The 12085-nt window shown below is 35.9% G+C and overlaps 1 protein-coding gene across 2 annotated transcripts in view; it reads left to right on the forward strand.

Annotated features, from left to right (window-relative positions):
- Nucleotides 1–10960, forward strand: part of UBP8 (ubiquitin-specific protease 8) — a 49870-nt gene extending 38910 nt beyond the window's left edge. For both annotated transcript variants that reach the window (XM_088952084.1, XM_088952085.1), the window contains exons 11-13: nucleotides 1345–1905; nucleotides 8814–9087; nucleotides 10395–10960. In XM_088952084.1, the coding sequence (XP_088808210.1) occupies nucleotides 1345–1905; nucleotides 8814–9087; nucleotides 10395–10511 (952 nt within the window). In that variant the 3' untranslated portion in view covers nucleotides 10512–10960. The remainder of the gene's footprint in view (nucleotides 1–1344; nucleotides 1906–8813; nucleotides 9088–10394) is intronic.
- Nucleotides 10961–12085: the final 1125 nt, after the last annotated feature.

The following is a 12085-nucleotide window of genomic DNA, read 5'->3' on the forward strand; positions in this document are numbered from 1 at the left end:
CAATCAAAAACAGTATAGGCCTGATCTGTATTCTCAGTGTATGTGCACAAAACCGAAGTAATTCTGATCTGAAACCAACTAGCCAACACAACAGTAGCTGTCTGTAGATCTCCAACCCCCTTAGAACTCTGAGAACAATTTTAAAACAAAACTGATATTGTAGGGAAAGTTAGGGTTTTAATCAGTCCTGAAAGGAAGCAACTTAGTCGTACAGTCCAAACTGTATAGATGGGCTTGCAGTAGGGTTAATAAGAAACCCTAGAATCTGATTGGACCTACCAATCAACTTAAGAGTAGCTCTAGGTAGATCACAGGGTTCAGTCAACCACTAGGGCTTGCCGCAGATCACTTTCAAACCCTAGAGTAGAGAGAAACACAGTTTGGTTCAGGGTTTGCTGTAAAACCCTAGGAAATCGAAGAGAGAAAGAGCTAGAATTGTTCGGCCTTCCCCTCTAGATAGGTCCAACCTATCTTCTCTGAAAGAACTTATATTAAAAAGTAAACAACTTACAAGGAAAAAATAGTTTGCTGCCTTCTAGGGTTACATGAACCCTAGTCTTCTCTGATCCTTCCTGACCACCAACACTCTGCAACCCTAGCAAGTTTCCAACAGCTGCTAGTACCTCTGGCGATCTCCAAGAATCAGTCTGCGAACTCCTCCTTTTCAGCTTTCAGTCCTAGGAGATTCTCATGTGGTTGGCTGGTATTAGACCCACATGAAAAACCCTAACTTGGCTTTGATACCATGTAGGTTTTCAAGACTGCTATTCAGTCTTGATCACTAAGAAATTTCATGTTCGATGAGAAGAGAAAGTGAAGAAGATGTAGAAGAAAGAGTGATGGAAGAGTAATAGAACACAGATTTTGAGGAGAAGAACAGAATGTCAATGTTCTGCCGCCGCCACTTTAAGTTAATATATATAGGTTATGCTAGTTACATGAAAGGACATATCTGCCCTTGGTGTTTACATCATAACTGCTAACAAATAACAAACAATATAAAACTGAAACTAGAAATAACAGAATAGCAAAATAACCACAGCTGTGACTAGATACATTCTACCCTACAGAAGAGTGGGACCACAGCTGTGGGGCCCACATCAATGTTCTCTACAGTTTCCAAATCCAAGCATTGAATTTCTATTTCAACAAACATGCTAGCTTATTTTAGAAACATATGTAGGAAACTTGAGGCTTGAAAGCTAGTACTTGTGCTGACTATTGAGAATTAATGTTTGAAACATGTGCTTACAATGCTACCTACTAAGATTACTACTTTACTGGGTGATTTTCTTATTGCTTTATCTCTTTATTTGTAACTCTGATGAAAACTTACGTTCTCAGGCTTTACATCCATGGGAAGATGACATCATGTCCAAAGGCATTTGGAACCCCTCTTATAGCAAGCCTGTCTAATGTTGTTAATGGATCTGATATCCGTAATCTGTACATGAAACTACTTAATCCATTCTTAATATCCACTGAAGATGACTTGGATTTTGATGATAATAGTGGGAAGGATAGTAATGCTGAAGTTACTAAGATGGAGTTTGACACTGGCACTCCTGTTTTGAGTGATGGTGGAAGTTCAACTGATGAATCAAGAAATAGATCACACTCTGATTCTGAGTTTCAATTCCACCTGACAGACGAGAAAGGCACACTAAAAGATTCAATGGTTGAAATGGATGAGCCAATATTAGTAACAGAATCTTCCGGGCGGTTGAGTGTGCTTGTTTCTTGGAGCGCTCAAATGATAAAAGAATATGATATTCATCTTCTCAGTTCATTACCTGAGATTTTCAAGTCTGGCTTTTTTGTGAAGAGGCCTCAGGAGTCTGTTTCTTTATATGCATGCCTTGAAGCCTTCCTAAAGGAGGAACCTCTCGGACCAGAAGACATGTGGTGAGTTTGTGTACTTCTCTAATAGTCTTTACTAAAATTTAATGGTATTGTTAATGTACCACCGGGTAGTCTTTACTAAAATTCATCTTCTCAGTTGCATGACAATTGGTTGTAAAGTTCAAGGAAACTAACAAAAATTTTGCCAATTTAGTAGTTTTTTTTTTTTAATTTGTTTTGTTACTCTGAAGATTCATGTTTTTGGTCCTTTCGTGGAATTCGAAGGCTTTTTATTAGATTAAAGATTACAAGCTTAGATCTGTCCTTAATGTCTTTTGTATTGGTTTTCTTTTAGTAAGCAGACCTGTCTTTAATAAATTTAATATTGGCTGTTTCTCATCAAACATAAAGTTATTGATTTTCTCATCAAACATAAAGTTATTGATTCTTCGATGTCTCAACCACAGATCTCTCACCTAGTTATTTACTAAATTAGAGGATGCAACAACATTGTATTTTTGTTGTCCTGCCCTTGTTATTAATTCTGCTTTGCAATTCTGTTCTCTTTTTGACCAATAGATTCCATTCTTTTGGGACAACATGCTATCATTTATGGCTGCAAGTCAGGTTTCCCTACTTGAAGAATTTTAACTACATTGGGCTTGGGTTGGGATTTGGTCCCATTGAAAATTTAACAAATTTCCAACCCAAGTTGCATCTCTTCTCGTATTGTATGAGTTTTCTCCCCTTCATATTGGTGTATTTTTCATTTTGTCATGTGTAAGACACTAAATTGTAGTGAAATACTGGGGAAATTTTATCTGTTTTGTCAAAACAACTGGAAATAATTTTACAGTAAAACAAAAACTGGAAATAATATGAGATATTGAGAACACCGTCAAAATCGTGGTTTATTTTTTCTAAATAAAAACCAATGTATTTGTTGATTCAACTAAGAACTCCATTTGGAAAACGCAATTTTTTGGTGTTATTAATTTATTTCACATTTTCTTTGTTTGGTTATGTATGGTATTATATACTATTTGGTTAAAATTAAAAAAAAGAAACAATATATCTGCAATTAGACTTCTTTTTATCACTGATAAGATCAGTGAGTTTATTAATTTGTATGAAGAGAAAGAAGTACAACCTTTGCCCATTTCAAGGAGGTGGGTAGGAGGACAATATTACAGTTTCAGGACTGACAACCAGAAAACACTAGGGCGTTGTTTGGATAGACTTCTATTTTTCTATTTTTAAGAATATCAAAGTATAAAGTACATAAAATACTTTTACTTTGGTATTTTTGCTTTGAAAACCATTTGGGTAAAAAATTTTGAAAAGTATGCTTTCCAAAACAGAATTACAGTTTTCTGTTTGGCAAAAGCATGTTCATTTTTACTTCTGGTGACGGTTTGGTGACGGCAGTCCAACTCTAGTAGCGGCGAGTAGAGGTAGGGTTGAGAGTATTATAGAAGGGTGGTCACACGTGACCACCTGTTCGCATGAAAATGAAAGCACAACTTCGCCAAAAGCACGAAATATAAAAAGCTGACTAACTTCATGCTTTTGGGGTTTTTCATACTTTTAAAAGTAAGAAAGCAAAAAGTATAAAGTGCATCATACAAACGCTATGCTATGTTTTTCATACTTTTATACTTTCAAAAGTACCAAAGTTCTTTATAAAAGTCTATCCAAACAGGGCCTAGAATACCATAAAATACAATGCAATGTTACAATGAGTTAGGAGGATCCTAATAGAAATTTTGTCTATTTACTCTCCTGCTAGGCTATACTAGAATAGGATAAATTGTGAAGTAAGACAATTTTAGAAGTTTGGAAATTAATATGGTGGTAACTTTTGCAAATTAATGTTATGTAGTAATATTTTTATTTATTTTTTTGATAGTAAAATGCACATTTCATTAAAAGAAAAAAGAGAATACAAGAGGCAAGGTGATAGACATAACCCAAGAGAAAAACCCAAAATAACCACCAGCAACTTCCCAAACCTTACATAAAGAAACTGGAAGAAAAGTCAGCCCAGTCGGCAACACTTAAAGTCATCAACCAAAACCAAACAAAAACCAACCTGGAACCCCTTACACCCCTACATAACCGAAGTAAAAAACTCTCCCAACCAACCCTCTACCCTCCTTTAGTAATTACTCCTCCACATCCTCCAATTCATTATCAAGGCTACTTTTATCATCACTTTTATCGTTATCCTTATTTTATTTTGCTACTCCAAAAAAGGCTCTTGCAAACTCTGTGGATGTCATTTAACAAGTAGGCAAGACAATCATGGTCCACTGTTTGGCACCATTGCTTGGCATTTTCTGTTCCCTTCAATGGTGAATGGCAAAAAACGAGATTGCTTGGCAAATTGAATACGAGTCCGGATCTCCTGCCCACACGAACTTTGCCCACGTTTACCCACATAACATCGCAGCCACACATGGAGAACATCTCATCCTTGTGCATAGTATTATGCCGGGGGAGATGTTCCCAATTCACGGGGGGTAGTGTGTCGTGGGTAGACGTGGGCAGGAGATCCAGAGTTGTTGAATACCCCATTAAATGAGATCCCGCTTCTGCTTCTATGTAATCCACATTGCTAGTGGGGCCACTAAAAATTCCGAAAAAGACCCTGTCCGCCTTGGAAAGGATGCCTCCAATTCTGGCTGGTCTAGGTTTCCCCTTCAAACAACCATAAATTGAAGTCTAATTTCTCTGTCCATGGGTGGGGGGATTGCAGTCCTTCTAGGTTGCCTTCAGGAGAAAGAAGGATCCTGGGTAGGTTTCTTCTTGTGATGCTGCAGAATGCCTTTGTACTCCTTTTTGAGAATACACTCCACATAACTGCATGAACTATAGACCTCCAATAGATTTTGCCCCTTGCTCCAAGTCTATACCCTTTCCAGTAATGTAGTGCATCTGTGATTATGTGCAGTTCCATTTTATGACATATTCAAATAAATAAATGCATGGAATAATGTTTCTTTTATACTCTATAGTCTATACTCCTTTAAATGATGTAAACGGGTCTTTTATGGCCTAAATACCCCTATTTATTAATTTACCCCGATTTTATTGTGATGGCAAAGTGGTATGGTGGTGTTTGTTTTGATCATGTATTTATTATTCAATACAAGTAATAATCAATATGAAAAAAAGTGCTATTAATATTTCTGGTTGTCTTTATGACTGAACTACCCCTATTTGATAACCTATCCTCGTTGTATGTATGAGGGGAAACCCTTAATTGGCCTAGGTTACATTGGAGGAAGCTGCACTGTCTTTCTTGACAAATCTCCGTTTGTTGCATTTTCATCTTGGCTCAAAATGAACATACTTTTGTAACAAGTTACTTATAACTAGGGTGCATAACCTGTTGGCCTTTCAATCTTCTATTTAGAATGATTCAAGTGGTATTGGACCACTGAAATTCAAGGCTAGAAGAAGAATGCTGCTAGGTATACTAGTTAAATGCTTGAGAATGGTTAGGGGTGAGTCATCTCCTTTTTCTCTTTTTGAGAAGGCCCGGTGCAAATACACTTGGATTGATGTAGTACTTTAATGAGATGGTTTAAAACCATGTCATTTAAACTGCAATGTATAGCATCTGAAGTTAAGCAAATATGTTTTCTTAAATTGCTTAATTTCTTTTAGAGTTACTTTTAGGACTTGAAATTCTGAATAGTCATGGACTCATGGTAAAACCTTTTTTTCATGTCAAATTTACATTTTCTATTTTTTATAAATAACAGTGAACAGAAAAATTATCTATTTTCTTCAATATTAATCATTTTCATCTACCACAGGTAAAAAGGAAACTGGTTTTAGTTTTAATAAGGTTTCAATGTTACAGGTAAGCTATATTAGAATCTTAATTGGTTACTATGGAATAAGACATAAAATATCGTCCTTCAAAAAGCCATGTTCTATCAATGTTTTAAAAACTGACCCGGAAATGGAACTGCTTTGGCCTCCGGTTTCCAGGTCAGCGGTTCAACTATCCAGGTCGAACGGTGTGACCCATGATGTCATAAATATAGATAATAATATTGAAAATTATAAAATAGTTAAAAATACATAAATGAAAATAGGAAAGAAATGCAGAAAATAAATAAGTAAAAATAAAGAATTTGCCCTCACTGTCGATCAAAGGTGGAGCATTATACATTTTCTGACTAAAAATAACAAATTGAGAACAAAATCCCTTCAAAATAACCTTCGATTTGTCGATCAGAAGCAGGGGCTTTGTTCTATCCCTCTGGCTCTGATTGAGAAATCCAAGCAGGGCATAAAAAACTGAGAAGGGGAAAACCCCTGTCTCTCTTTTAGATTTGAACAAAAATGGAGATTTGAACCCCTTTGTTGTTTCAGAGAAAAAACGAAAAAAATGTAGAAGAGGAAAACCCCTTTCTCTGAGTTCCTATTCAAACATAAAAAAATCCATTCTCAGAAAACCCCTTTGTCATTTTGAATTTCTGAGTTACTTTTCCTTCAATACTTCAATCTATCTGTCTCATTAGTATCTGAAACCCCTTTGTTGTTTCAGAGAACAAAAATGGAGAAGAAGAAAACTCCTTTAACTCCTTTGTCGTTTCAGTGCATCTCTGAGTACCTATTTAGACGTGTAATGACTAATAAGGAGGAGGAATATGTGAGGGAGGAGAGATTGACGGCAGGGGTGAGAAATATGTTTACGGTTTAGATTTGGAAACTTAAGTTTCATCTTTTATTATCAAACCGTGAACCGTTGTCCAGGTCAAACGGTTTTGTGGTTTTTAGACTTTTCAACTGTTGTCCTGTTCCTGGGTTGAACAGTTATGTTATTCTTATTCTTATTCTTGTTATTATTCACATGCATGCACATGCCCTTCTGTTAGTTCTTTTAGGAAAGTGGTAAACAAATAACATAACAAACAAGAGTTACATTTGAATGCCATTTGGAATATGATGGTTTTGCAATTTCTCCAACATGAGTATTGAAGGTCTGTTAACAAGTATATATAATTTTCCCTTAATCACATAATGGACACAGCATTGTACTTATCTTGATCAGCAATTCTATGGTAACACCAATTGGTATAGGAACAATTCCAACATGCCAGCAAACTGCTTGTTATAGAAAGGAGAGGGATGATGATATCTGAGCTGCATTGACCCTTACATGATGTTTGTAACTTTATATGTATGTACAAATTGTCTTGGCTCATCTATCCCTTGCCCCAATTATATGGGGTTGGCTACATGAATCCTGTTTTGCTATTCCGCTCTGTTCAGTGCCATGCCCATTGTTAAAATATGGGCCCTTAAATCATTTCTTACTACTACAGCTCATGCCCTTTTGGGTCTGCCTTCAGAACTTCTAGACCCTTGTATCGAATCACTTCTTCTCACTGGTTTTGTAGATTGTCTTCTTTGCAGGTAGCCGGATCATCTTACTCTGCTTCCTTTTATTACCCATTGGAGCTGCTCCTAGTTTGTTTGAACAAGTTTATTCCTGATTCTATATTTTATAGTTTTCCCACTTGTTCATCTCAAGTTCTCAACATTTACATTCCTGTACACTGGATTTTTTGACATGTTTGTTGACTGCTCAAACCTGAACACTTTGAATTATAGTAACTAGGTGCCCGTCTAGGCGATATGATGCCCGTCTAGGTAACAAAAAGCACAAGGTGGGTGACCTTTTATAATATCAGGACTATGGTTGCATCTCATTAATATTTGTGTCAATACATTCTATTAAATACTATATATATTATATACTTTGCTTTAAAGTTTTACCATTGAATTTTAAAATGTCCTAAGGTTTTGAGAAGAGAAGGATATAGAGGTTTCTTTTTCTTTTGTTTTTTGTACTCTTTCTCTCTCTCTTACATTAAATACAACAGTGGCTTCAGCTTTCTTCTTTTTCTCTTTTACTTTCCATCTTAAATTTTTATCATATAAACCTCTAATCCACTTTAGTTGCTAATTTGATATGAGATTGCTTGACTAAATACTTATTATATTAGTAATATTTTTGAAAATATTGAAAATACTATTGTCTTTTAGATATGCTGATTAGCCATGTTTTGCAAGGAAACTTAATGATCTTAATAAAGAAAGTTGCCATTTTTTTAATTAATATACATGCTGCTCGGTATATACAACCAGGAAACTAACCAAAATTTATTTATTTTTTGTTCTGTATAATTAATTTTGCCTGGTGGCTAGGCACCCAAGTGTTGCACAGAATTGTCTAGATGCCTTGATAACTATGGTTGTGTGGCATAACATTGATAAATTCCATGGCTTTCCTTAAACTTCCCCCAAATAATATAGTTTTATTTCTGTTTCCTATTTGCAAGAAGTGAACAATTATTGGATAAGAAAATCTAGTATCAAATCCTCAAATTATGCATTTAAAACACACAGGCTAGCTTGGTGTCATTACTGGCCTGTCTTTGACATATGCTAATCATCCGAACCACCTTCATTTCTTGTTATCACCTATTAAGGCTATTTCTAGGTTCCTGGGTGTTCTCATTCTGTTTGTATTCTCTAATTTGCCACTTCATCTATCTCACTGTCCCCTAGGGTTACAATCATTTTATGTACATATATATTGATTACTGATTGGCGATTCCTACTGCGTCATGATCATCATGTCTTTGTGATCCCCTTCTATCTTTTTTACCTCACTTCCTCCTTATCCCTTTCTCCTTTTTTATAATCATTTTGTCTGATAAACTTTATCTCATCATTGATAAATTTGTTTTCACCTCACTATAAAACATAGCAGGTATTATTGCTGTTTTGTACAATTTGCTAGTTAATATGAGAATTCTATTTCCTTGTTTATATGGAGCTTTTATCTTTAGTTTTTCTTCTGTCCCCTATTTTGGAAATTATGGTCCTGGCCTTGTATCTTTTTTGTTACAATATTTGGTGATACTGTCATTTTTAAAATTTAGGTATTGCCCGAGCTGCAAGAAGCATCGGCAAGCAAGCAAGAAATTAGATCTCTGGAGACTGCCGGAGATTCTTGTTATTCATCTAAAAAGGTTCTCATACAGCCGGTTTTTGAAGAACAAACTAGAGACATTTGTGGACTTCCCTATTTGCGATCTTGACTTGTCAAGCTACATTGCCTACAAAAATATCAAGTTGTCCAACCGATACATGCTTTATGCAGTCAGTAATCACTACGGGAGCATGGGAGGTGGTCACTATACTGCATTTGTCCATGTAAGTGGTATTTCTACTTGTATTGTTTGTTGATGCTCTATTTTTTGTTAATCTTTATACAGAGAGTCCAATTGACTTGGGGAATCTACTAAGGAGGTGTTGGGTTCCCTTGTTTAGTTCAAAATTGATGGCAGAGATCCTACATAGGCCATCCATGAAAGGTGTTCTAGTCATTTGTAAGTTATTTAATGACACCATAGACCAATTGCAGAACTGTAAAGGGATCAGTTCACAATCTTAATAAAGCCATTGAATTGCCTCATACTAGTTGTTATTGTCTGTTGGGGACTACTAGTTTTTTTGGTGAATCGTGTAACATTATTATCCCCTCCCAAGCACCAGGGGCCATCCCATAAGTCCTGATTTGCATACAACTCCTCCCAAAGTTCAAAGTTCTCTATTATCTTTTGAAGTAATAACTTTTTCTTTATTCATCAAAAAAAAAAATGTATAGGGATCAGTTCCATATTGAAGCTCCGAACTAAGATGGTGTTTGCCACCACTGTTAGTGTATAGCCATGGTGTGTTGGGTGAGAATGGCTAAGCAAAAACATGAAATTAAGTTGTTTTAGCACAAAACATAAATGTATAATGTTTTGTAGTGTTAAACACATAGACACTATTAGGCACCACATAGGACAGATGAAGTGGGAATGCCCCTCAGATTAAAAAATTGTCCTTTTGACATTTCCCCAATATGCCCATGCACATAACCCAATGCAAAGTTTTGTGTTGCCATTTCAACTTAAATCTGCCCAATCGCATACATTTTTTGTTTGTTAAAGTCAAATTGCATGTGGCATCTGTATGGAGTCAAAACACAAATGCCACACCATGGTAGCCTTGTAGAAACACCACCTAAATCAACAAAGTAGCAGCATGTTCTATGTTTCTCTATTTAGTTATATTGGAAACATGTGTTGATGTTACGTTCTGCTAGTCATAATTCTTAGCAGATTGAAGTATGGAAACAACTATCAAAATAGAGAAGTAATGAGAGAAATACTTATAAAAAATGTAATGAGAGAATCTGTATAGTATAACTGTATAAGTCAGTTTGAAGTTCAAGATGTCACAAATAGGTTTGTAAATATTTTCTAGGATGTTGAGGATGGTCTTGACTGATTAGCATTCCTATGTCATGCGGGTGTAGTAATACAACTATAAAAGTGAATGCTCTTTAATAAGCATGATCTCAAATCTTCTCAGCCATAACATTATTTTATTGATACACTGCATGCCTACAGTACACATTTATCCAAATATATTCTCAATCTGGGATTACTGACTTCATTTTTCCTGTGTAGCATGGGGGCCATCAGTGGTATGACTTTGATGACAGCCATGTTTTTCCTGTCAGTGAGGACAAGATAAAGACATCAGCTGCTTATGTTCTTTTCTATAGACGAGTCACAGATGCATAATATGACATTGCTAATGGAAGAAAATTTTAATCATCGGGGACCACTACTCAGCTGAAGCTACTCAATGCTTCCTTTCTATGTGGCCTTGCATGTACCATTTTTGAAAGTAGCATTCTTTCGTCATCGGCATTATATGGTTTGGATTGATGCACCTAAAGAGAGGTGGCATGGATGAATAGGAAAAGAGGAACCCAAGCTTAATGGTGGTGCCAAAGATGACTGTAACATATTAACAGATGAAAGTGAGGTTCTTAGCTGTTGAGTCAGGCCCTATCTGTCCTTTTGTATGTTGTTAGCAAGTATAACTTTCTTTTAAGGAAAAATCTGCCACTAGTTTTCATTTTTCCTGAAGGGATGGTAGCTTCTACCCATTCTTATATTTGTTGATTAATTTTTTTTTGAGTGATATGTTTTATTAATGAGTTTCCTGAAAGTAGGACATTTCTCAATTTCCTTCTACATTCTTTTTCCATCAAGTCTATTGTTCCATTTTTCTTTCTGTAACTTTTCTCCTCCCATTTGGTTTGCTTGGTTTGGATATTGGAATTGACGGGTGGTTGATTATTGGCAATGATTTTTGTCCTTAATAGGACATTGATGACATCAGATTTGCTCATTTGTCTGAGAATCGAACAGGGTATGACAAGCAGAGAACACATTTTGCAGCAATAATATTGATGTCCTTGAGATAATAGTATTGGTACTGAGATCAGAACCCAGCTTCTTTTGCTCATTTGTCTGGGAATTGAACAGGGCATGACAAGCAGAGAACACATTTTGCAGCAATAATATTGATGCCCTTGAGATAATATTGTTACTGAGATCAGAGCCCTGCTTCTTTTGCTCATTTGTCTGAGAATTGAACAGGGCATGACAAGCAGACAACACATTTTGCAGCAATAATTTTGGTGTCCTTGAGAAAACGTTAAATAATATTGTATTTTATTTATTTTTTTTGGTAACCCTGGCTATTAATTATTGTGTAGGTGAAATCAACGACATTTGTTCATTTTACTGGAAGAAATGAATACTGCAGGAGCAGATAATACATATTCTTCGATTTCGTTCTGGGTTCCAACTTCCAATTGTCCCTGACTATCATTTTTATGGGGTAACAGCAAGCGCAAATCCAAGTTTCCAACTCCAGTAGAACTTTGATTCATTTTCGGTTGTCATCTGATTGTTGTGGAAAGTGGATACAAGGTGTTCATAGCATTTCGGACTGAACCATTCGTGGGTAAAATATGTAAGCAATTTACAAAGCCTTTAAATCTTTAATTATGGGCGTTCGGGTGATTCACATGAACTTTCAACTCAATTTTTTCTCCTGTTCTCCCTGGACGAATGCATCTAAAGTTCTAAACCGGCTAAAGTGGACTTGTGACGGTGATTTATTTCAATTGGTGGTTTGTTCAGATTCCAAAATTAAAATTGTTAATGAGGGGAAATAATTGACGACAGAATGGGCGGTAAAGAGCTGCTGTCCAACGCCAACCTGCTTCAGAAAGCCAGAAGTTCTGAACCCTGAAATTTGGACTTGGACGCTAAATGGGTCCATCAATTACATGAATATA

Source organism: Nelumbo lutea, chromosome 6 (assembly GCF_056320005.1).
Source record: "Nelumbo lutea isolate HS-2025 chromosome 6, American lotus-T2T, whole genome shotgun sequence".
NCBI lineage: Eukaryota > Viridiplantae > Streptophyta > Magnoliopsida > Proteales > Nelumbonaceae > Nelumbo > Nelumbo lutea.